Source organism: Leucoraja erinacea, chromosome 3, assembly GCF_028641065.1.
Source record: "Leucoraja erinacea ecotype New England chromosome 3, Leri_hhj_1, whole genome shotgun sequence".
In the NCBI taxonomy this organism is placed as follows: Eukaryota; Metazoa; Chordata; class Chondrichthyes; order Rajiformes; family Rajidae; genus Leucoraja; species Leucoraja erinaceus.
Window position 1 is genome coordinate 7,284,501 of NC_073379.1, and position 27,004 is coordinate 7,311,504.

Consider the following 27,004-nt stretch of genomic DNA (forward strand, 5'->3'; position numbering starts at 1 on the left):
AAAAGGTACAACTCTTTTTAGGCGGCTGAGGACACCATACAGGCGACAGCCCGCGACCATGTGGAGACGGCCTAAGTCGCCTGTAGTCGCCTAGCAAAATCGCCTGTGGGACAGGGGCATTACTCAGTGGGACAGGCAGCATCTCTGGAGAGAAGGAATGGGTGACGTTTCAGGTCGAAACCCTTCTTCAGACCCAAGTGCCTCGACCCGAAACGTCACCCATCCCTTCTCTCCAGGGACGCTGCCTGTCCCGCTGAGTTACTCCAGCTTTTTGCGTCTATCTTCGATTTAAGCCAGCATCTGCAGTTCTTTCCAACGCACTAGTGTACAGATGATTGATAGTGAGTGTGGACTCGATACTGTATCTCCACATCGCTACACAACAATGTCAATGCAGTTTAAATATTTTAAACAGATGTATTTTGTGAAATACTAACCGGTTGTCACTGAGATTAATGACTTTGAGTTTGTTCATCTCTCCCATTTCCTCGGGTAAGTGCTCCAATTTGTTGGAATGGAGGAACAGCACAGTCACGTTCTTGCAGTTACCAATCTGAGGTAAATCAAATTGTCACAAATGAGTTGTTTAATTACAACAGAACACTCTGGAGTTTAGAAGAATGAGAGGGGATCTCATTGAAACATATAAGATTATTAAGGGTTCGGACACGCCAGAGACAGGAAACATGTTCCCGATGTTGGGGGGAGTCCAGAACCAGGGACCACACGCAGTTTAAGAATAAGGGGTAAGCCATTTAGAACGGAGACGAGGAAACACTTTTTCTCACAGAGAGTTGTGAGTCTGTGGAATTCTCTGCCTCAGAGGGCGGTGGAGGCATGTTGTCTGGATACTTCCAAGAGAGAACTGGGTAGGGCTCTTAAAAAAATAGCGGAGTCAGGGGATATGGGGAGAAGGCAGGAGCGGGGTACTGATTGGGGATGATCAGTCATGATCACATTGAATAACTCGAAGGGCCGAATGGCCTACTCCTGCACCTATCGTCTATTACAGCACAAGCAAATACTCTAACGTCACGTCACCACCAGCACACAGACTGGGAAAAAAAATTAACTCACCCGTCACAATAGTTAAGAGATTCTTCCATAAAATTTGCATAAAAACACAGTAATACAGCATCAAGATTAAAATGGTAATTATTTCATAAGTATACGTTCTTGGAGCAGAATTAGGCCGTTCGGCCCATCAAGTCTACTCCGCCATTCAATCAATGCTGATCTATCTTTCCCTCTCAACCCCATTCTCCTGCCTTCTCCCCAAAACCCCTGACACCCGCACTAATCAAGAATCTATCTATCTCTGCCTTAAAAACATCAATTGACTTAGCCTCCACAGCCTTCTGTGGTAATGAATTCAACAGATTCACCGCCCTCTGACAAAATAAATTGCTCAGCACACATGCGGCGGAGGGGGGCTCTGAGCGAGGTGGCCAAAAATTACGGCCGTAGGTGGCGGCATTCTCTCAGAAATCGCAGCACAGAAGGCCAAAAGCGGTCAAGAACAGAGATTTAGTAATATAGATGAAAGGCATAAACAGAGCAGCCGTACCCCCCAGAGAAAAAATATCAAGTACTGGAATACAGAGTTTTAAGGTGAGGGGGGGAGATTTTAAAGGAAAAAATAACTGATGGAGTATCTCAGTGGGTGAGGAAGCATCGCTGAAGAAGGGTCGGGAATCTTCTTCTGTCATAAATGTCTTCGATCCATTCTCCAGCTCCCTGACCCGCTGAGTTATACCAGCACTTAGTGCCTTTTTTGTAAGCCAGCAACTGCTGTTCCTCATCTCCTCCTAAAGTTTAAAGGAGATGCGTGAGATAAGTTTTTTTGTTGTTGTATAATGCAGAGTGGTGGATGTCTGGAATTTGCTGCACAGGAACTGGTGGAAACAGATATAATAGCAATGTTGAAGATGCATGTGGGCAGTTGTGAACAGGCTGGTTATAGAGTGACTGAAGAAGGGTCTCAATCAGAAACGTCATCTATTCCTTTTCTCCAGAGATGTTGCCTGACCCGCAGATAGGGTTGCCAACTTTCTCACTCCCAAATAAGGGACAGAAGGTCAAAATAAGGGATGAATTCCCGACGGCAAATCGTTGACCGACTCGGCCATGGCTGGGTGAATGATGAGTTGGCCCGGGTGCTGGACTGCACACAAAGCCCAGCCGGCGGGCCAGCTGAGGGGTTTTGGCCCAGGGCCGCGCTACGTCACGTGCAAAGTCCGGCGCCCCATCCAACTCGTGAACCGATGATCGGCCACGAGAAGGAGGGGTGGTGGTGTCGGCGGTGAGCGAAGGTCCGAAGGTCGGACAGCTGGCCGGGCTGCCGACCGACGGGGCCACGGACGAGGCGCTGCTGCTGCTGCTGCACTCCATGGGCTGCACTACGTCGGGATGGGTGAGGCGGGGCCGGACGCGGCGCTCCGACCCGACAGTCCCCTCGACCCGAGTTGTAGCAGTCAAACACGGGACAAGGCCGGTCCCGTACGGGACAAACCAATTTAGCCCAATATGCGGGATGTCCCGGCTTATACGGGACAGTTGGCAAACCTACCCGCTGAGTTACTCCAAAACTTGGTATCTCCCTTGGTAATAGAGTGATAAGAGCCACCTGCAAGCAGATGGGATTAGTTAAATTGGCACCATGGTCAGCTCGGACATACTGAGGCCATTCCTGTGCTGAACTGTACTAGTTCAGACCAAAGACAAACACAAGATGCCGGAGCAACTCAGCCAGACAGGCAGTATCTCTGGAGAGGTGATGTTTTGAATCGAGGCCCTTCTTCAGACTGAGAGTCAGGGGAGAGGGAGATATAGAGATATAGAAACATAGAAACAAGGTGCAGGAGTAGGCCATTCGGCCCTTCGAGCCTGCACCGCCATTCAATATGATCATGGCTGATCATCCAACTCAGTATCCCGTACCTGCCTTCTCTCCATACCCCCTGATCCCCTTAGCCACAAGGGCCACATCTAACTCCCTCTTAAATATAGCCAATGAACTGGCCTCAACTACCCTCTGTGGCAGAGAGTTCCAGAGATTCACCACTCTCTGTGTGAAAAAAGTTCTTCTCATCTCGGTTTTAAAGGATTTCCCCCTTATCCTTAAGCTGTGACCCCTTGTCCTGGACTTCCCTAACATCGGGAACAATCTTCCTGCATCTAGCCTGTCCAACCCCTTAAGAATTTTGTAAGTTTCTATAAGATCCCCTCTCAATCTCCTAAATTCTAGAGAGTATAAACCAAGTCCATCCAGTCTTTCTTCATAAGACAGTCCTGACATCCCAGGAATCAGTCTGGTGAACCTTCTCTGCACTCCCTCTATGGCAATAATGTCCTTCCTCAGATTTGGAGACCAAAACTGTACGCAATACTCCAGGTGTGGTCTCACCAAGACCCTGTACAACTGCAGTAGAACCTCCCTGCTCCTATACTCAAATCCTTTTGCAATGAAAGCTAACATACCATTCGCTTTCTTTACTGCCTGCTGCACCTGCATGCCTACCTTCAATGACTGGTGTACCATGACACCCAGGTCTCGCTGCATCTCCCCCTTTCCCAATCGGCCACCATTTAGATAATATGGAAGGTTAAGGTGTGAAAATGACAGATCAAAGCAGACGATGAATAGAAAATGCAGAATAGTTCATTGTTAGCTGTGGGGATGATGGCAACGATGCATACAATCAGTAAAATTTAATCAGGAGGACAGTGAACTAGGGTGGGGACAGGACAGACAGAGGGAAAGCAAGGGTGACTTGAAGTTGGATTAATCAATATTCATACCGCTGGGTTTTAAGCTGCTCAAGCAAAATATGAGGTGCTGATTCAAGATGTGACAAATAAGCTGTGAAGTGACATCTGACATTTGGGGCCAAGCTGAAAGTTTAAAACAGCAGGCCAGGCAGCATCTCTGGAGACAAGGAATGGGTGACGTTTTGGGTCAAGATGATTCTTCAGAGATTCTTTGGTTTAAACCAGCACCTGCAGTTCCTTCCTACACAGTTTTTAAAATAGCCACAAACTTTCTTTGTGAAATTTGGAACCTTAAGCAGTGCAGCCCAAGAACAGACATTTCAGCTCACGATGTCTGTGACGCAGATGATGCTAAATTAAACTTATCCGCTGGCCATCACCTGCTCCATATTCCTCCATTCTCCGCACATCCATCTATGTGTCTACTTAAAAAAAAATGCTGGAGTAACTCAGCAGGTCATGCAGCGTCTCTGGAGAAAAGGAATAGGTGATGTTTGGGTCGACACCCATCTTTAGAGTCAAGAGAGAGGGAAAGTAGCGGCATGAGAAGACACAGAACATATCAGAGCCGGCACCAATGCCCAAGAGCCCACAGAGCCTGCTTGAAAGGCTCTGAAAGCCCACTATTTTATCTGCTTCCACCACCAACCCTGGCATCACATGTGACTTTAGACACACTTACAGCATGGCCCTTCAGCCCACCTGACATCTAATATAAGATTATTAAGCGTTTTGACACTAGCGAGGCAGGAAACATGTTCCCGATGGTGTGGGAGTCCAGAACCAGGGGCCACAGTTTTATGAATAAGGGCAAGCCATTTAGAACGGAGACGAGGAAACACTTTTTCACAGAGAGTTGTGAGTCTGTGGAATTCCCCGCCTCAGAGGGCGGTAGAGGCCGGTTCTCTGGATACTTTCAAGAGTGAGCTAGATAGGGCTCTTAAAGATAGCGGAGTCAGGTATATGGGGAGAAGGCAGGAACATGGTACTGATTGGGGATGATCAGCCATGAACACATTGAATGGCGGTGCTGGCTCGAAGGGCCGAATGTGGCCTAGCCCTGCACCTATTGCCTATGGACGGACCTACAGCGAGGAAGCTGGCCCTTCAGCTCACTGGGCCTACGCCGATCAGCGATCACCTCGTACTATCCCACACACTTGGGACAATGTACATAAGCCAATTAACCTACAGACCCGTACGTCTTTGGAGTGTGGGAGGAATCGGAGCACCCGGAGAAAAAAAACAGGCGGACACGGGGAGAACGTACAAACTCCATACAGACAGCACCCGTAGTCAGAATATCTTCCCGCTCTGACATTCTAGCAATGCTCTCTAGTGCTTGATAAATCCACATTGGGATAAAGGTTCTGGCTCTCTACCCTATCCAAGCCTCTCATCATTTTTTTTCTATTTTTTTGAAATTTATTTCATTAGAAGCGATTGTACAAGTATAAGGCAATCGACATAACAGTTATACAATTATTGTACAGCTTCATTTTTAACGTTGGAACCTAAATTTTAAAAAAAAGGAAGAAAAAAAAAGAAGAAAAAGAGAAAAAAGGGAATGAAGAAAAGTAAAATAAGAAAGAGCGAGAAAAAGACCCGTTAGCTACCAAAGAAGTGCCAGAGAAAAGAAAAGAGATAAGAAAGAAAAAAGATGGAGATATACTTCCCCCCTCACCCAGCCCTGGCATCACCCTGATCATTTTGTGACTTTTCCTACTATTTCTTTTGATTGTTATTTTTGGTGTGTATTAACTTTTTTGTCAATGATTAGTGATGTACAGCACTTTGTTGCAGCTATGTTTGTTTTTAAAGTGCTCTATAAATAAAATTATTATTATTATTATTATTATTATTGTAATTACCCAGCTCATGTACCAATACAGAATGTTTCACACACATCTATTTGCTTCCAAAGCTCAACAGATGGGCTGCAGTGCATGTTTCTGAAGCTTGGCTTGCACAAACATGTATTACTGGAGATAAAGTCAATGAACAAAGTACATGCCTGATCAAAAATCATCAGGAGATTTTCTTAAAAACACGGAAGATGCCGTTATCAAGAGGCAGAGATAACATAGTCAAGCCCCATATCAATATGCCAAGTTGAGCACATTACATATCACTAATCTGATGCTCAGTCTTGAGTTTCAAATGAGGGCATATTCTACGGAGCCTGGAATTCAAGTGTTGTGGAACACAGATAAAATTTAGGGGAGGAGCAATATTAAAACATGCACTGTCAAGGACGAGCCTCACCAATGTATACAGATGTGCTGCAGGAAGCATTGAATTGGGCTGCATCACAGCACGGTTTGGGAACAGCTCCATCCAAGACCACATGAAACTGCAGAGAATTGTGGACGCAGCCCAGACCCTCACACAAACCAACCTCCCATCCATTGACTCCATTTATACCTCACGCTGCCTCGGCAAGGCCAGCAGCGTAATCAAGGACCAGCCGCACCCCGGACATTCCCTCTTCTCCCCTCTCCCATCAGGCAAGGAGTACAGAAGTGTGAAAATGTATATCCCCAATAAGAAACTGAATAAATCTCACAACATCTTTAGGGCGGTCACGGTGGCGCAGCAGTAGAGTTGCTGCCTTACAGCGAATGCAACGCCGGAGACCCGGGTTCAATCCCGACAACGGGCGCTGTCTGTACGGAGTTTGTACATTTTCCCTGTGACCCGCGTGGGTTTTCTCCGGGAGCTCCGGTTTCCTCCCACACTCCAAAGACGTACAGTTTTATAGGTTAATTGGTTTGGTGAATGTAAAAATTGTCCCTAGTGGGTGTAGGGTGGTGTTAATGTGCGGGGATCGCTGGGTCAGCACGGACCCGGTGGGCCGAAGGGCCTGTTTCCGCGCTGTATCTCTAAACTAAACCAACAAATCACACCGAAAGGTTCACAGTTCAACCACAATGAGACATGGGAGCTGTATTAGGCCACTCGGCCCATTGACTACGAGTTAATCAAAGTACTATCACTGAAGCAGACGGTGAGAAAAAAATGTAAAGACGTTACCTCTGAAGGAAGATCTGTAATGAAATTATGATCTGCTGCAAGAGTTCTTTGATTCTGTAGCTGACCGATTGTAGGAGGCAAGACTTCAATTTCATTAAAACTGAAATCAAATTCTTCTAAACAAGAAAGCCTATACAGATGCAAATAAATAAATAAATGATTGCATTAGACAACACACATTAAAACATGACATAAGTTCATAAGTGAAAGAAGCAGAATTAGGCCATTCGGCCCATCAAGTCTACTCCGTCATTCAACCATGGAGATCTATCTTTCCCCTCAACCCCATTAGAAACATAGAAACATAGAAATTAGGTGCAGGAGGAGGCCATTCGGCCCTTTGAGCCAGCACCGTCATTCATTGTGGTCATGGCTGATCATCCCCAATCAAGAACTCATTCTCCTGCCTTCTCCCCATATCCCCCGACACCGGTACTAATCAAGAATCTATCAATCTCCGCCTGCACAGTGTTTGTTGTCTTGGCCTCAACAGCGTTCGGTGGCGGCAATGAATTCCACAGATTCACCACCGTCCGATTAGGGAAATTCCTCCTCATCTCCTTCTGAAAGAAAGGTCCTTTTATTCTGAGGCCGTGCCCTCTGGTCCTAGACCCTCTCACAAGTGGAAACATCCTCTCCACTCTATCCAAGCCTTTCACTGTTCAGTAAGTTTCAATGTCCCCCCCCTTCACCCTTCTAAAAAGCTAAATATCTCAATATTCCCTGGCAAGAACCCTCACCAGTTTAAATTACAGAAATAATTTCCCCCCAGCTATTGACTGCTGAAGCAATTAACACTTTCACTTTATCAAAAGGAGCACCAAGGCAAATTCCTTGTATGTGAATAATTGGCCAATAAGCTTATTCATGCATTCAATCATTCATACATTCAATCATGCATACATTCATTCATTCATTCATTCATTCATTCATTCATTCATCCATCCATTCATTAAAAGTAAGTCAATCCAAAATACTTACCCTCCAATTGAATCTGGTAAACTTATCAACTGGTTTTCATCCACTTTAAGTGCAGTCAGTTTTTTAAGGGAACCTGGAATGATAGGAATGAACCATTATAATCATGTGTAGGAAGAAACTGCAGATGCTGGTTTACACCCAAGATAGACACAAAAAGCTGGAGGAACTCAGTGGGACAGGCAGCATCTCTGGAGAAAAGGAAAAGGAATAGATGACGTTTCGGATCGAGTCCCATTTTCAGGACTGAAGGATCTGACCCAAACATCACCCATTCCTTCTCTCCATAGATGCTGCCTGTCCCGCTGAGTTACTCCAGCTTTTTGTGTCTATCTTGGGTGTAAATCATGTTATCGGTTCTTAAGAAATTAAGATCAGCCATGATCACATTGAATGGCGGTGTTGGCTCGAAGGGCCGAATGGCCTATTCCTGCACCTATTGTCTATTGTCTAAATTTAGATCAAATGCGCAGAATGCTAAAAGTTAAGATAACAAATAGTACTAAATTGGGTGCAGCGGAAGAGTTGCTGCCTCACGGCGCCAGAGACCCCGGTTCGATCCTGACTGCGGGTGCTGTCTGTATAGAGTTTGTACGTTCTCCCTGTGACCGCGTGGGTTTTCTCCGGGCGCTCCGATTTCCTCCCACACTCCAAAGACGTACAGGTTTGTAGGTTAATTGGCTTCTGTAAATTGTTCCTAACTATGTACGATAGAACTGGGGCCTGTTTCCACTCTGCATCTCTAAACTAAGTGCCACATCCCTGCGATCCTAATCTGCCATTCCATCAGGTTATATCTGATCTGAATCTCAGCTCCATCTTCCTTGATCTGTGATTCCCTTGTCAAAAGATCTATCAGCTTTTGGAGCAGATTCACTTTTCACACATTTCTCAAGCGGAAAATTCCAAAGATCCATAATCTGCAGAAAAGAAAGATCCCTCTGTATAAAAGCGATTATCTTTTATGTGTGGATACACCTTTAGACACATGGTGCTGTAGTTACTCGGCGGGCCAGGCAGAAAAAGGATGGGTGACGTTTCGGGTCGGAACCTCTTCTTCAGTCTGGAGAAGAGTCCCGGCCTGAAACGTCATCCATCAATTTTCTCCGGAGATGATAAGTTACTCCGGTACTTTGCGTCTATCTTCAATGATCTTGTATTCTGAAACTGTGATCCTAGATTTCCCCAGCAGGATAAATATCCTTTTAGCATTTGGGCAAAAAAAACCTATCTGCTAGATGGACTCAGGTCAGGCAGCAACTGTGGAGGGATATGGACAAGCAACATTCCAGGTAGACGTGTTTACTCCCTCAGGATCTTATGTCTGGCTTGTTTACCCCTTTACTTAACAGTACTTTAATATAATACAATATACACAGTATATAAAAATACTTTCACATAAATTGTTGACATTCTACTGTTACCTTGAAAATATAATTTGCTTTTTAAAAAACAAAATTGCAGAATCAATATAGAAAAAATATAGAAAATCACTAATTTTTTAGTTAATTCATCATCAGTTTTAGGCTTGTATTCACTGGAGTTTAGGAGGATCTTATAGAAACATATAAAATTATAAAAAGACTGGACAAGCTAGATGCAGGAAAGATGTTCCCAATGTTGGGCAAGTCCAGAACCAGGGGCCACAGTCTTAGAATAAAGGGGAGGCCAAATCACTGGGTGGATTTAAGAGAGAGTTAGATAGAGCTCTAGGGGCTAGTGGAATCAAGGGATATGGGGAGGAGGCAGGCGCGGGTTATTGATTGGGGACGATCAGCCATGATCGCAATGAATGGTGGTGCTGGCTCGAAGGGCCGAATTACCTCCTCCTCCTGCACCTTTGAGATGATGTCCCCCTTCCACCTACATCTTTCTCTCTGGCTTTACATTTCACTCCTCTTAGTTTAGAAATACAGCGCGGAAACAGGCCCTTTGGCTCACTGAGTCCACGCCGAACAGCGATCCCCGTGCACTAACACTATACCACAGAGCAGGCACAGTTTATAATTTTACTGAAGCCAATTAACCTGCAAACCTGTACATCTTTGGAATCTCAGGATTGTTACATTTTAGTTTATTGTCACCTGTAGCGAGGTACAGTGAAAAGCTTTTGTTGCGTGCTATCCAGTCAGCGGAAAGACAATACATGATTACAATTGTGCCATTTGCAGTGTACAGATATGTGATAAGGGAATAACGTTTAGTGCAAGGTAATGCCAGCTAAGTCCGATCAAGGATAGTCTGAAGGCAGCAATTCTACCTTTGCGCTGCCATGCCTCCCTATACTTTAATATAAATTGTTGATATTCTGTTTTAAAACAAAATGTTTGTGTGCAAAATCAATATAGAGTATTTTTTTAATTAATTCATGATCAGTTTTAAATGGCTGAAACTGAAACTTGACTCATAGAAACATAGAAAATAGGTGCATCGAGGTAGCACCACCATTCATTGTGATCATGGCTGATCGTCCCCAATCAATAACCCGTGCCTGCCTTCTCCCAATATCCCATGATTCCACTAGCCCCTAGAGCTCTATCCAACTCTCTCTTAAATCCATCCAGTGATTTGGCCTCAGTGGCAGGGAATTCCACAAATTCACAACTCTCTGGGTTTTTTCTCCCCTCTCAAATGGTCTCCCCTTTATTCTAAGACATGTGGCCCCTGGTTCTGGAGTCGCCCAACATTGGGAACATGTTTCCTGCATCTAGATTGTCCAGTCAGGAAAAATGTTCCCAATGTTTGGACGAGTCTTAGATCCATCCATCTACATCTCGCCTGGCTGTACATTTCACTCCTGTTCTCTTCTTAGAGACGAGGAGTGAAGTGAAAAGCCAGAGGGAGAGGTAGAGATGTTTTGATTGGTTGATGTTCAAACCTCTCTCCACTGGCTCCCTGTGCGGTTCCGAATAAATTTAAATCCTTCTTTATGTCTACAAAGCCCTTAATGGGCTTGCCCCCACCTACATCAAAAGTCTGCTACCCATCACACCACATCCAGGTCCCTCAGATCGGTCGACTTGGGGTTATTTAACATCCCGCGGTCTAGGCATAAGCTCAGGGGCGACCGCGCCTTTGCGGTTGCAGCTCCTAGACTGAAACAGCATCCGTCTCCCCATCAGAACTGCCCCTCCATCGACTCTTTTAAGTCTAGACTTAAAACTCATGTTTACTCTCAAGCCTTTCTTGACGTCCTCCGAGGGAGGGCTATATGTATGTACTTAATCTATGAACCACTGTTGTATAATGTTAGCACCTCCACCAATGTAAAGCACTTTGGTCAACGAGAGTTGTCTTTTTAAACGTGCTATAGAAATAAAAGTGACTTGACTGAGAGATGTAGCTGAAAGCAGCAGCATCACCTAAAGCATTGTGAATTCATTCAAAACCATTCAACTATCTATTTATCCACCTCTCTTTTGTCACCTACTCCATCCCTCTGGCAATAAAACCCCTCCCCCTCACCTGTATCCACCTATCACTTAAAGCTAGAGTAACTCAGCGGGTCAGACAACATGTCTGGGAAAAAAGGAATAGGTGGCGTTGCGGATCGAGACCCTTCATTCTCAACCCAAAACGCCACCATTCCTTCTCTCCAGAGATGTTGTCTGTCCTGCTGAGTTACTCCAGCATTTTGTGTCTATCTGTACATTAGTTCCATGTTATCCCAGTTTCACATCCTACATGGAAGGGCCAATTTACAGAGGCCCGTTGACCCACAAACATTCGCCGTAAACCAGCATCTGCCGTTCGTTCATGCACAATAGGACAATAGGTGCAGGAGTAGGCCATTCGGTCCGTCGAGCCAGCACCGCCATTCAGTTCCCCGTTCCTGCCTTCTCCCCATATCCCCTGACTCCGCCATCTTTAAGAGCCCTATCTATAGCTCTCTCTTGAAAGTATCCAGAGAACCGGCCTCCACCGCCCTCTGAGGCAGAGAATTCCACAGACTCGCCACTCTCTGTGAGAAGAAGTATTTCCTCGTCTCCGTTCTAAATGGCTTACTCATTATTCTTAAACTGTGGCCCTTGGTTCTGGACTCCCCCAACATCGGGAACATGTTTCCTGCCTCTAGCGGGTCCAAACAATAATCTTATATCGCTTGCCAGGCTTAGCCCCCCACCCCCCCACCCCCAACATCGGTATCCACCTATCACTTGCCAGGTTTTTCTCCCCCCTACTACAATGTTTTGAACATTGTCCTGACCCGAAACGTTGCCAGTCCACTCCATCCACAGATGCTGCCGGACACTTCGAGTTTCTCCAACACTTCGGGTTTCGATCAGTTTTACATTTGGGAACGGCAATGGGACTTTCTGCTCTCATTATTATTAGACCCGAAACTGAAGAGAAACGCTTATTTGCACATGTTATACTGAAAGCAGAAATCTCAAAGTTGTTGTTCCCCGATTTCTCCTGCCAATATTTCACATGTTTTGCCATTTCAGGGGTTTGATTTTTGCAACTGGATATGAAAGAAACAAGGGCAGGAAGCTCTGCACTAACTGGCAGTTTAGTTTAGAGATACAGTAATAGAAAGTAATAGTAATAGACAATAGGTGCAAGAGTAGGCCATTTGGCCCTTCGAGCCAGCACCGCCATTCAATGTGAACATGGCTGATCATCCACAATCAGCACCCCGTTCCTGCCTTCTCCCCATATCCCCTGACTCCGCTATTTTTAAGAGCCCTATCCAGCTCTCTTGAAAGCATCCAGAGAACCTGCCTCCACCGCCCTCTGAGGCAGAGAATTCCACAGACTCACCACTCTCTGTGAGAAAAAGTGTTTCCTCGTCTCTGTTCTAAATGGCTTACCCCTTATTCTTAAACTGTGGCCCCTGGTTCTGGACTTCCACCAACATCGGGATCACGTTTCCTGCCTCTAGCGTGTCCAAACCGTTAATAATCTTATATGTTTCAATAATGAGTAGGCAATTCGGCCCATCAAGTCTGCTCCACAATTCAATCATAGCTGATCTATCTCTCCCTCTCAACCCCGTTCTCCTGCCTTCTCCCCATAACCCCTGACAAGGCACTAATCAAGAATCTATCAATTTCCGCCTTAAAAATATCCACTGACTTGGCCTCCACAGCCTTGTGCGGCAATGAACTCCACAGATTCGCCACCCTCTGACTAAAGAGGTTCCTCATCTCCTTTCTAAAGGAACGTCCTTTCATTCTGAAGCCTTGCCCCCTGGTCCAAGACTCTCCCACGAGTGAACACATCCTCTCCACATTCACTGTATCCAAGCCTTTCACCATTCAGTCGCAAAAACGGTGATAGATCAAAAGTACAATCAGGAAATCTCTTGGAAATTGGTGCCTAACATGATGCCTCTTGCATGCGGGCTCTGTAGACTATTGCTGTACAAATGGTATGATGATACTCTACTGGACTGTTTGTGAGAAACAAATTTCACAGTGCATTTGCACTACACACATGAGCACCAAAGGATGAGGGGGCATCTTATAGAGGTGTGGAAAAAAAAAATCATGAGAGAAATAGATCGGGTGGATGCACAGAATCTCTTGCCCAGAGTAGGGGAATTGAGGACCAGAGGACATGGGTTCAAGGTGAGAGGGAAAGATTTAATAGGAACCTGAGGAGTAACCTTCTCACTCAAAAAGTGGTGGGTGTATGGAACTGTTGTGTGGTGTCTTTTTTAAATTGCTGTTTTTTTTTCTTTTTTCTTCCCTCCCTCCCACAAATATGTAATATGTGAATATGTGATTCTGTTCCATTCTGTTTGCAGTTTGTTTGTTTGTTTTTTTGCACAATTCACGAGCATTGCCACTTTTCATTTCACTGCACATCTCTTATGTGTATGTGACGAATAAACTTGACTCGACTTGAACGAGCTGCCAGAGGAGGTAGTTGAGGCAGGGACTATCCCAACATTTCAGAAAGATTTGGACAGGTACATGGATAGGACAGGTTTGGAGGGGTATGGGCCAAACGCAGGCGGGTAGGACAAATAGATGGGGCACGTTGGCCGGTGCGGGCGAGTTGGGCCGAAGGGCCTGTTTCCACGCTGTACGACTATGATCCTATGCGGCAATGAAGTACCATGGAACCATCTTCAGAACTGAAATGTTACCTTCATGCATCTGACGCTTCACTACTTGGAAATATTAATTAGTTCTGAGAAAAACACAAAGTGCCGATTTAACCCAGTGGGTCAAGCAGCATCTCTAGAGAACATGGCAGGTAACATTTTGGGCCGGGACCTTTCTTCAGACTTTACACATCGCCTGGCAATGAAATCCAGAGATTCTGCCTGACCCGCGCGTTTATTTGTATTTTACTTCAATTTCCAACATCTACAATTCATTGTGTCTTCAATTCTGAGAAAATATCTTTTTCAATAACATTTACTGTTTGCCTTGCTCCTGCTAACTCTTCTTGCCCCACGCATTTCTTAAATGAAGTACAATAAGGCCAAGACAGGCCAAGACTAAGCACTTAACACTATAGCAAGTAGAGGCAAGGAAGCACAGATGATGACATTTTGAGCTAAGACTGCAATGCAAGGATTCATTAATCCAATGTGTTTATTTGTTGATTGATCTGGTCAAGTTCTAGGCTCTGTTACGGTACCACATTACACTTATGTTTTCAGGCAGAGGTTTTGGACAACTGCAAACGGGTGTGACACTTGCTCACCACTTTACAAGACTCTTTAAGGGCCTGTCCCATTTTCACGAGGTAATTCACGAATTCTCCAGAGTTTTCAGATTCAGATTCAGATTCAATTTTAATTGTCATTGTCAGTGTACAGTACAGAGACAACAAAATGCATTCCCCTTGATTCAAACTTGCAGAATGTTCGCAACGAGTACGTACGAGTTCGTAGATATACCGTAGCGGCTCGTTATGCCAGCCGTAGGTACTCGTGGCATCAGGTAAGTCGGGACGGGTTTTCCAGCCCGGTAATAAATGTCCATGAGTAAAAAAAATGGTCGGGATGAAAGAAATTGCAACTTTTTACTCGTAAGGAGGGCGTCGAAATAGTGGTGGGAATTCGTAGACATACTCGTAGGAGTTTGTGAACATAGTCGTGGAAGGTCGTAGGAGTTTATAGATTACCACGATCTTGATTTTTTTATTTAGGTCCTTTAAACTCGGCAGAGGTTTTGAATTAAGTTGTGAAAGTGGGACAGGCCCTTTACGCCAAGCTCTCCAGATCACTTTTGGAATCGTGTCCAGTCTTTTCTGCCCGACAATCTAACTGGACACACGCTCCAACCTCTGCCCCACAATCATACTTGTCCATATACTCGTGTGATAGGAGCAGAATTAGGCCATTCGGCCCTTCAAGTCTATTCCGCCATTCAATCATGGCTGTTCCATCTTTCCCTCTTAACCCCAATCATTAGTTCATAAATTCATGTGAAAGGATTAGAATTAGGCCATTCAGCCCATCATGTCTACTCTGCCATTCAATCGTGGTTGATCTATCTCTTCCTCCTAACCCCATTCTCCTGCCTTCTCCCCATAACCTCTGACACCCGTACGAATCGAGAATCTATCTATCTCTGCCTTAAAAATATCCACTGACTTTGCCTCCACAGCCTTCTGTGGCAATGAATTCCACAGATTCACCACCCTGACTAAAGAAATGCCTCCTCAGCTCCTTCCTAAAAGAACGTCCTTTAATTCCGAGGCTATGACCTCTAGTCCTAGACTCTCCCACTGGTGGAAACATCCCCTCCACATTCACTCTATTCAGGCCTTTCACTATTCGGTAAGTTTCAATGAAGTCGCCCCTCATCCATCTGAACTCCAGCGAGTACAGGCCCAGTGCTGTCATATGAAATCATTCATCATTTATCTTGCAGTGCCTTATATATATATTACACCCCAAATGGATAGAATTGACCATAAAAATGTTTTACCTCCTGCAGTCATCAGCTATTCGTTTAAATTATTAGGAGCTCCTTCAATCAATCGTGAAGGTTTGGATTTCATCGAGTCATCTACCAATCTGGTTTTACCGCAGTCTTTAAGTGCTCGAGCCGTTGTGAGAAGAAGTTAAATGAATCAAAATGGATGTGCTGAGCGAAGGAATCAGAATGGGCGATTCTTGAACCTCCTCACTGCACATTGTTTCAAGATGTGACCACTACAAAAAAAATACCATGGATCACGACAGGAGAGCGTCTAGAGTGAATGGAAATGTATTTAAGGGCCTGTCCCACTCAGGCTATTTTTTGGCGACTGTCATGGTAGCAGGTCACAATAAAAAAACGGTGACTGGACCCCCCCCCCCCCCCCCCCCCCCCCCCCCCCCCCCCTTTGACATAACATTTGAAATAGAATCATTACTTTAACACCAACAAAAAAAAACCCATAGTCAACACTAGCAACAACCTACGTTAACCTGGCAATAACCACGTCATGAGAAGCCAAGCCACGCTTATTGGCGTCAAACTCATTGTCGCTGACTGTCTCCGAAAGATTTTCAGCATGTTGAAAATCCAGAGGCGACCAGATAGACGCTGCGACTCTTTGGGTGACTGAGGAGACAACTCACGACCATACAGGCGACACCCCGGCGACAGCCTAGTCGCCTAAAAAAAAAAAAAAATTTAAAAAAAAAAAAAAAAAAATCGCCTGTGGGACAGGCCCATAAGGAGACAGTCTTCGTCTAAGCAGTTTCATTAACTGACTTGACGGTGTTTTCCATTTCTGTGTTCCAAGAGAATTTTGCTTTACGAAGCTGAAATTGACATACTTTGTAGTTTTCAAATTTCACAATGAGATGAATGAGTTATTCAACTAAACACAAGGAACTGCAGATGCTGCGTTACAAAAAAAAAATAGACAAAAGTGCTGGAGTGACTCCGCGGGTCATGCAGCATCCCTGGCGTGGATAGGAAACATTTCAGGTCGACAACCTGCTTTAGACTCCACAGGTGATGTTTCGGCTCAGGGTCCTTCTTCAGACTTATTCAATTAAATTGGTTGCCATTTCTTTATTTACTGGGTTTCCTATCGGTCGTTTGTTTGCTCGTAGAATTACGAGGTTGTTGCCAGGAATCCAAGTCCTGAGTAATATGGAGAGGTTAAGCAGGCTGTGACTCTGTTCCTAGGAGCTGCAGGAGCATGAGGGGTGATCTTATAGAGGTGTAAGAAATAATGAGAGGAGTAGATGCCCAGTGTCTCTTGCCCAGAGTTAGGGAATCAAGAACCAGAGGACATGGGGGGGGGGGGGGGGGGGGGAGATTGAATAAGAATCTGAGGGGTAACTATTTGCAAAATGTGGTGGGTGTATGGGGTGGGGGTATGGAACGAACGAGCTGCCAGGCAAGGTGGTTGAGGCAGGGATTATCGCAACTTTCAAGAAACATTTAATCAGGTATATGGATAGGACAGGTTTAGAGGGATCTGGGACATATTAGGCAGGTGGGACTAATCTAGATGGGACATGATAGCTGGTGTGGGCAAGTTGGGCCAAAGGGCATGTCCACGCTGTATGACTCTATGACATGGAATATATAGAGCCACAAGACACAGCAGTTGCCGATATCTTCAGTAAAAACACATAACGTGCTGGAGGAACTCGGCAGGTCAGGCAGCATTTGTGGAGGGAACGGCCAAGTGACCTGTAACCACGACTGGAGAAGATACCACGCTGTATCACACACTGAATTTATAACGCTGCCTCCATTATTTGAATGCATAGTATTTTACTCTGGCAATTCGTTCCAGATACCCTTCGAGTGCATGACAAGTTGCCCAAAGTGATTCTTAAATCTCCCCCCTCCCACCTTAACTATATGTCCTCTAGTTTGTGAATCCTCTACCCTGAGTAAAAGAATGAGTGCTCACTTTATCCATGGCCTTCCACATCTCAATAAGGTCATCCCTCAGCCTCTTACGTTCCAAGGTACAAAAATGCCTGCCTGTTCAATCTGTCCCAAAAACTCAACCCCATAAGCCCAGGTCTTTCTTAGGCTCCCTTCGGTCATGGCTGACGATGGGTGTCTCCAGGGTGCTATTCCCCATATGGAGGACGCCTGTGCATGACTTTGTTTAACGTGGGGAGACTAGTGCACAGACAGCCACCCCACGGTCCTTGACAGATCTGGGTCAGGATCCAGTGGCATGGAGTCCAAGACGACCGGAGACCCTTTTCTTCTGCAGCCTTCATCCGCCTTCCCAGCCGTTGTGACGCTCCACTAAGGTCAGCCATCGTCCTCCGCCTGTTCCACCGTTGAGGTCTCGGTTGGATTGCTCTTTGTCAGAGACCTCCCCTTCGACCTTACCGCCATGGGTGGCCCTACCAGGAGCATAGCCCCAGACGGCATCGCTCTCAGGATCTCAGGACCACACAAGCTTCTCCACCACGACAAGGTGACAATCCGTGGGAGAGATTAGAAACCGCGATACTAGAAACCGCAGAGAATCCTGAGCAAAACACAAAGTTTCTGGAGGTCAGGGGTCGTGGCGGCGGGGTCATCGTGCTGCTGCTTTTATAGCGCCGCTACAGGTGCTGTCTACATGGAGCTTGGTGCCCACGTGGTTTTCTCGGGTGCTCTGGTTTCCTCCCACACCCCCCCCAAGAAGTGAAGGTTTAGTCGAGTTATTCCAGCACTTTGTATTTTGCTCATTTATTTCAATTAGGCTTGCTCAAGTATAAAACTTGGTCTTTGCCAAAGAAAAAACCAGTGATGTCAAATGAAACACTGGGAAATCTTGGTTTGATATCACACAGCTGGTAAAAAAGTTATAAGTTGGGCAAACCAAAATTAATCATTCTATTCCATTGTTTCTTCTGAAGATAACTTTTTTCCAAAGCTGGCTATTTAATTAATGGGTATGGGATTCTAAATCCAGACTAAGTTTTACATTTCCGGCATGTTTTTCATCTCAGGGACACTCAAAGGGGTTACTGAAAAATTCAAATAAAGCTGTCAGACATTGTAAATATTGCAGTTGAATTCACATTGCTTTCATCCATCAACTATATGCAGAAGGCATTTATCGGGGTGCATCACAGCACGGTTTTCCATCCCCAAGACCGCAAGAAATGGCGGAGAATTGTGGACGGCAGCCCAGACCGTTACACTCTAACCTAACTCCACACAACTTTAGATGCAAGCCGCAGAAGGCATTTTTCGGGGTGCACACAGACCAGCACTCAATTGCGGAGATATGGCGCAGGCCAGCACCGTACCACAAACTCCCCCCCGGTCACTCCCTCTTCTAGACCTCTGGAGGAACTCGGCAGTCGGCAGCATTTGCAGATTCAGGGGAGGGAAAGTCAACCAAGTAGACCTGTCCTTGGACATCTTTAAATTGGACTTTACTGGACTCTACTTGCACTAAACGTTATTCCCTTTATCAAGATACCACGCTGTATCACATACTCTGCAGAATTTATAACGTCTATCCACCCCTCTCAACCCCATTTGAATCCCATAGTAGACACCTGCACAGACTCTGGCTTTTCGCTAACTGGTTCGTTCCAGATACACCCAAAACAAAAAACTTCGACTTCAAACACGGAAGACAAGTATTCAATTCGTCGACTGTAATGACCAACGCACAATGGATTCGGAATCTGTTGTGAGCTTCCTTGTTACTTCGAGTGTCCATGACAAGTTGCCCAAAGTGATTCTTAAATCTCCCCCCTCCCACCTTAACCATATGTCCTCTAGTTTGTGAATCCTCTACCCTGAGCAAAAGAATGAGTGCTCACTTTATCCATGGCCTTCCACATCTCAATAAGGTCATCCCTCAGCCTCTTACGTTCCAAGGTACAAAAATGCCTGCCTGTTCAACCTGTCCCAAAAACTCAACCCCATAAGCCCATGTCTTTCTTTGGCTCCCTTCGGTCATGGCTGACCAGGGGTGTCTCCAGGGTGCTATTCCCCATATGGAGGACGCCTGTGCGTGACTTTGTTTAACGTGGGGAGACTGGTGCACAGACAGCCACCCCACGGTCCTTGACAGATCTGGGTCAGGATCCAGTGGCATGGAGTCCAAGACGACCGGAGACCCTTTTCTGCTGCAGCCTTCATCCGCCTTCCCAGCCGTTGTGACGCTCCACTAAGGTCAGCCATCGTCCTCCGCCTGTTCCACCGTTGAGGTCTCGGTTGGATTGCTCTTTGTCAGAGACCTCCCCTTCGACCGTACCGCCATGGGTGGCCCCTACCAGACGGCATCGCTCTCAGGATCTCAGGACCACACAAGCTTCTCCACCACGACAAGGTGACAATTCGTGGAGAAACCCAGGTACCGTTTTAATCAATTAGCGATACTAGAAACCGCAGATGCTGGAATCCTGAGCAAAACACAAAGTTCTGGAGTAACTCAGCGGGTCGTGGCGGCACAGTCATCGTGCTGCTGCTTTATAGCGCCAGAGACCCAGGTTCGATTCTGACTACAGGTGCTGTCTACATGGAGCTTGCATGTTTTCTCTGTGCCCACGTGGGTTTTCTCCGGGTGCTCTGGTTTCCTCCCACACCCCCCCCCCCCCCCAAAGAAGTGAAGGTTTAGTCGAGTTATTCCAGCACTTTGTATTTTGCTCATTTATTCAATTAGGCTTGCTCAAGTATAAACTTGCGTCTTTGCCAAAGAAAACCAGTGATGTCAAATGAAACACTGTTGAAATCTTGAAAGTTGTTTGATATCACACAGCTGGTAAAAAAGTTATAAGTTGTTATGCAAACCAAAATTAATCATTTAAAAACATTCCATTGTTTCTTCTGAAGATAACTTTTTTCCAAACCGTAAACCATTGGCTATTTAATTAATGGGTATGGAAAGATTCTAAATCCAGACTAAGTTTTACATTTCCGAATCAATGTTTTTCATCTCAGGGACACTCAAAGGGGTTACTGAAAAATTCAAATAAAGCTGTCAGACATTGTAAATATTGCAGTTGAATTCACATTGCTTTCATTAAATCCATCAACTCTCACCAACTTCTACAGATGCGCCGCAGAAAGCATTTTATCGGGGTGCATCACAGCACGGTTTGGGAACAGCTCCATCCCAAGACCGCAAGAAATGGCGGAGAATTGTGGACGCAGCCCAGACCGTTACACAAGCCAACCTCCCTTCCATTGACTCCATTTATACCTCACGCTACCTCGGCAAGGCCAGCAGCGTAATCAAGGACCAGTCTCACCCCCGGTCACTCCCTCTTCTCCACTCTCCCATCAGGCAAGACGTATAAATGGGTGAAAATCCGCACCTACAGATTCAGGGACAGTTTCTTCCCAGCTGTTCTGAGGCAAGTCAACCACTCTACCACCAACTAGAGAATGGTCCTGAGCTACTATCTACTTCACTGGAGATCCTTGGACAATCTTTAATTGGACTTTACTGGATTCTACCTTGCACTAAACGTTATTCCCTTTATCATGTATCTGTACTCTGTGGACGGCTCGATTGTAATCACGTATTCTTAAGGTCATAAGTTGTCGGAGCAGAATTCGGCCCATCGATTTCTATTCCGCCATTCAATCATGGCCGATCTATCCTACCCTCTCAACCCCATTCTCCTGCCTTCTCCCCATGACTCCAGACACCTGCACAGATCAAGAATCTGTGCAAGTATTGCCTTTCCGCTAACTGGTTGGCAAACGACAAACGCTCGCCACAGTACCTCGGTACACTTGGCAAAACAAACTAAACTTCAACTTCAAACACGGAAGACAAGTATTCAAGCACGTCGACTTTAATGACCAACGCACCAATGGATTCGGGTAACTGCTGAAGCACGTTACTGGAGAGCAGAAGGTCCTGGAGATTCTCACAGCCCGAGATGGCATCGTCCACGATCTCCACGTTGTTCTTGGACACATCCAAGTAGCTCAGCTGTTTTAATTTGCCAATGAACTGCAATGACAAAGGGAAGAGTTAGTGTTAAATTTAAAAATGACTATTTCTTTATTTTTTTTTAAAGATAAATGGTTAATTTACGGGTCAGATATCAGTGGTAGGCTGTCAAGTCACTAAAAAGTCAAGTCAAGTCACTTTTACTTATATAGCACATTTAAAAAACAACTCTCGATGGCCAAAGTGCTTTACATTGTTGGAGGTACTAACGTTATACAACAGCGATTCATAGATTAAGCACATACATAAATACATACATATAGCCCTCACTCGGAGGACATCAAGAAAGGCTTGAGAGTAAACACGAGTTTTAAGTCTCGACTTAAAGGAGACGATGGAGGGGGCAGTTCTGATGGGAAGAGGGATGGTGTTCCACAGTCTAGGAGCTGCAACCGCAAAAGGCGCGGATGCCCCTGAGCTTATGCCTAGACCGCGGGATATTCAATAACCCCAAGTCGGCCGATCTGAGGGACCTGGAGGTGGTGTGGTGGGTGAGCAGATTTTTGATGTAGGTGGGGGCAAGCCCGTTAAGGGCTTTGTAAACATAAAGGAGGATCTTGAAATTGATTCTGAACCGCACTGGGAGCCAGTGGAGAGAGGCCAGGATCGGGGTGATGTGGTCCCTTTTTCGGGTGCCCGTCAGGAGCCTCGCTGCGACAGGTTGTGACATGTTCGGACTGTCCTTGATCGAACTTGGCTGGCTAAAGGCAAGTTAACTCCCTTATCATGTATAATGGGGATTATCATGTATGCGGGCATGGAGAGAGAAAGCCCTTCTCCCCATAACCCCTGACACACATACTAATCAAGAATCTGTTGCCCTCACTTTCCCTCTCCACCCCCTCCCCCTTCCCAGTTCTCCCACCAGTCCTACTGTCTCCGCCTACATTCTATCTTTGTCCCGCCCCCTTCCCTGACATCAGACTGAAGAAGGGTCTCGACCCGAAACGTCACCCATTCCTTCTCTCCAGAGATGCTGCCTGAGCCACTGAGTTACTCCAGCATTTTTGTGTCTCCCTTATCTAAATGGCTCGATTGTAAGCATGAATTGTATTTCCGCTGACCACTGTACCTCAGCACATGTGACACTAGACTAAACTGAACTAAGCAAGCCAGGCCATGCAGTTGGAGAATGTGTGGTAGACATGGTGTCAATCAACCAGCCTTGTAGATGTCAAGGTTTTAGACTGCCAAATTGGTTCTATCTCATAGTTTATGAATGAACGAATGAATGAATAAATTAATAATACTTTATTGTCACATGTGACATGCCATTGTAATATTATTTGAATGAATGAATACATTTATTGGCCAAGTATTCACATACAAGGAATTTGCCTTGATGCTCCGCCCATAAGTGACAACATGACATACAGTGACAATTAGGAATGACACGTAAAACATTAAATAATAATAATAAAACATTATCGATTGTTTTGCGTACCCAAGGTATACAAAGAGTCGCTATGTAAAGGGCACCATCAAAGTTACCAAATATCCCACACCAGGTCCTCCTTTGTTCTCCCCACCGTCCCCACCATTGTTTCCCCCATGCTGGTTCCTTTGTTGAGTTCAGCTATATGAAAGCAGATCTGAAATGTAGTCTCACTTTTGCAATTAATAGAAATCTGATTTCTTAACATTCCTGAAATGAAGTAAGGATGCATAACAGTGGTGCAGCAGTGGAGCTACAGCCTTACAGTGGCAGAGACCCGGGTTCGATCCTAACCAAGGGTACTTGTGTACACGTTCTCCCCGCGACCTGCGTGGGTTTTCTCCGAGATCTTCGGTTTCCTCCCACACTCCACAGACGTACAGGTTTGTAGGTTAATTGGCTTGGTGTCCCTAGTGTGTGTAGGATCGTGTTAGTGGGCGGGGATCACAGGTCGGTGCGGACTCGGTGGGCCGAAGGGCCTGTTTCCACGCTGTATCTCCAAACTGAACAAAACAAGGCTTACACTCGAAAATCTCATCTTGCATTTGACCTCATTCATTTTTACTCATTGGCTGAAGAACTCAGAAGTGCAGATAATGGATTATTCTTCCGAATGGATCCAATATGTGCGGTCAAAACCAGCTTTAATGGGCTGCCAATTAAATGTCGAATTGATTGGTACATCTTAATGGTTAAGTCTGTACATTAGTGGGTATCAATTAGTGTTACACACATACCCCAGGGAGTAGTGCAAGTCTATTGCCATCCATCCACAGCTCTTTAAGTCCCGTCAGTTGCTCCAACACTTCAGGCTAAAATGAAAAACCTTCACTTCAGGCAGAATAAAAGGGACAATTATAAAAATTGCACACGCACGGGATGCTTTTTAAACATTCAGTAATTCAGGAGACCAGAACCAGGGACCACAGTTTAAGAATAAGGGGTAAGCCATTTAGAATGGAGATGAGGAAACACTTTTCCACACAGAGAGTTGTGAGTCTATGGAATTCTCTGCCTCAGAGGGTGGTCTAGGCAGGTTCTCTGGATACTTTCAAGAGAGAGCTAGACAGGGCTCTTAAAAATAAGCGGAGTCAGGGGATATGGGGAGAAGGCAGGAACGGGGTACTGATTGGGGATGATCAGCCATGATCACTTTGAATGGCGATGCTGGCTCGAAGGGCTGAATGGCCTACTCCTGCACATATTGTCTATAGTTTATCTTTCTAAATTGCAATTAAAACACATAATACGAGCTGTAACATTAGGATAAGCGCTCAACCAAGAAAACCAAGCCGAAAGCCAAAGTACTCACTCAACTGATTATACAAACTTATGCCTAGGACACTAACTAACTGCATATTTAACCAGGGAACTAAATAGGCTCGCTTAGTGAGAGTGTTTCTCGTTGAGATGGTTGGAGAATACAAAGGGGCAATTCAAGTTAAGACAGATTTTGTTTGCACTTAACACAAAATGGGCTACATACATTATTAATGAAAATAAAAATAGCGATTTGATATGATAGCACATAAATCAAAACCTTTAAACATTTTTGACATTTGACCTTTTGAGGTTTACAAGTATGAATGCAGGAATGAATAGGTTAACCTATGATAAACTGGGTATGTACTTGCTGGTGTTTAGAAGAATGAGGGGAGGACCTCATTGAAACGTACAGAATAGTGAAAGGCTTGGATACAATGGATCTGGAGAGGATGTTTCCACTAGTGGGAGAGTCCAGGACTAGAGGTCGTAGCCTCAGAATTAAATGACGTTCTTTTAGGAAGGAGATGAGGAGAAATGTCTTTAGTCAGACGGTGGTGAATCTGTGGAATACTTTGACACAGAAGGTTGTGGAGACCATCAGTGGATATTTTTAAGGCAGAGATAGATAATCCTTGATTAGTACTGGTGTCAGAGGTTATGGAGAGAAGTCAGGAGAATGGGGTTAGGAGGGAGAGATAAATCAGCCATGATTGAATGGTGGAGTCGACTTGACGGGCCAAATGGCCTAATTCTGCTCCCATCACTCAAGACATTACCTAATTTCCAGTAAAACACTTCCAACAGTATAGAAAAGGTAGTTCCTGCATCCATGCTGATTCATTTGTTTATACAAGCAGTGTGCTTCGTTTTAGATATACAGCATTGAAGTTGGCCCTTCGGCCCATCAAGTCCCAGCCGACCATCGATCACCCATTCACTAGTTCTGTGTTATCCCACTTTCACATCCACTCTCTACACTCCAAGGGCATTTTAGATAATAGACAATAGGTGCAGGAGTAGGCCAGTCGGCTCATTGAGCCAGCACCGCCATTCATTGTGATCATGGCTGATCATCCACAATCAGTACCCCGTTCCTGCCTTCTCCCCATATCCCTTGTCTCCGCTATCTTTACGAGCTCTATTTAACTCTCTCTTCAAAGCATCTAGGGAATTGGCCTCCACTGCCTTCTGAGGCAGAGAATTCCACTGATTCATAACCCTCTGGGTGAAATTTTTTTTTTTCCACCTCTGTGCTAAATGGCCAACCCCTTATTCTTAATTTACAGAGGGCCAATGAACCTACAACCCTCCGTCTTCGGGATGTGGGATGAAACTGGAGGAAGTCCATGTGGTCACAGGGAGAACTGGCTAACTCCACACAAGCAGCACCCGAGGTCAGGATCAAACCGGGTCTCTGGCGCTGTGACACAGCAGCTCCACCCCCGCTCTGTAAATGCTGCCGACTCCCCTTTTCCGACACAGCCAAACTCTTTGTTTTGCAAAAAAAAAACGTAATATTTGCTTTGTATCTCTATCTCAAAGCAACTATGGAGCAGTGTGATGTTGATAATATTCCCCAGATTAACTAACACCAAAACCCACAGACTTTGCAAAATAAATGTTCATTGAGATTTTTTTTTGAACTGCTTACCACATCCGTGAAGTCGTTACTTCCCAAATCTAATCTCTCCAGCTGAGTCAGTCTGCTCATGGTTCTAGGAAGATCAAGGATGAATAAGTAAGATAAATAGAAATGAGGTAAAAAGTCCACCACCAATTTTCCAGCAACCACCTTTAATCCAGACAAATTTACGAGGGTACACTTGAAATCTTCACCCCCTCCTCCTCCTTCTCCCCTCTCCCCCAAAATGTGGTGCCCAGGCCGGGTGAGACGGCCGATCTCGGCCTCATCGGGACTTCCACGGCCGATCGGCAGGTGGAATTTGCCCTCTGTGGCCGGGGCTCTGGAACTCTGACCCAGCCGGAGCCTGCAGATCCGTTCCCATAGCCCACTTCCGAGGCAGACTTTGCGGGCCGGTATCTCGGACCCCCGGCGGAACGTTCTGGTACCATTGGACTCCTCTCAGAGGCCGTGACCTCTGCTGGTCCAGTAAAAGGGATAATCCAGAACGGCTCTGGAACCAAGAATGGTGGAAAAATCAGTGGTGAACCCGTAGTTGATGCAAAATAAATCACTGAGCATTGTTATAAGTTTTGAATATTTAGATTCCCAAGCTCCTGTCTTTCCTGAGACTTAAATCAAAAATTAAAAATTAAATTCCATGCTATTGAAAGTACAAATTTCCCAAGTACTTGAACCAATGGGAAAGTCGGAACCACAGTGCATTCAGAAAGTATACAGACCCCTTCACTTTTCCCGCATTTTGTTACGTTACAGCCTTAGTCCAAAATGGATTAAATTATTTTTTTATCATCAATCTACACACAATACCCCATAATAAATAAAGTGAAAACAGGTGTTTAGAAATATTTGCAAAGTAATTAAAAAGGAATAACTGAAATGTCACATTTACATAAGTATTCAGACCCTTTGCTCGGTACTTTGAGGCATCTTTGGCAGCGATTATAGCTTCAAGTCTTCTTGGGTGTGACACTACAAGCTTGGCACACCTGTATTTGGGGTAATTTCTCCCATTCATCTCTGCAGAT

The 27,004-nt window shown here is 45.3% G+C and overlaps 1 protein-coding gene across 3 annotated transcripts in view; it reads right to left on the minus strand.

Annotated features, from left to right (window-relative positions):
• Positions 1-27,004, minus strand: part of erbin (erbb2 interacting protein) — a 272,303-nt gene that overhangs the window by 70,866 nt on the left and 174,433 nt on the right. For all 3 annotated transcript variants that reach the window (XM_055631977.1, XM_055631965.1, XM_055631973.1), the window contains exons 7-12: positions 25,986-26,049; positions 23,806-23,880; positions 21,489-21,633; positions 7,786-7,858; positions 6,805-6,934; positions 438-553 (exon numbers count right to left, since the gene is read on the minus strand). In XM_055631977.1, the coding sequence (XP_055487952.1) occupies positions 438-553; positions 6,805-6,934; positions 7,786-7,858; positions 21,489-21,633; positions 23,806-23,880; positions 25,986-26,049 (603 nt within the window). The remainder of the gene's footprint in view (positions 1-437; positions 554-6,804; positions 6,935-7,785; positions 7,859-21,488; positions 21,634-23,805; positions 23,881-25,985; positions 26,050-27,004) is intronic.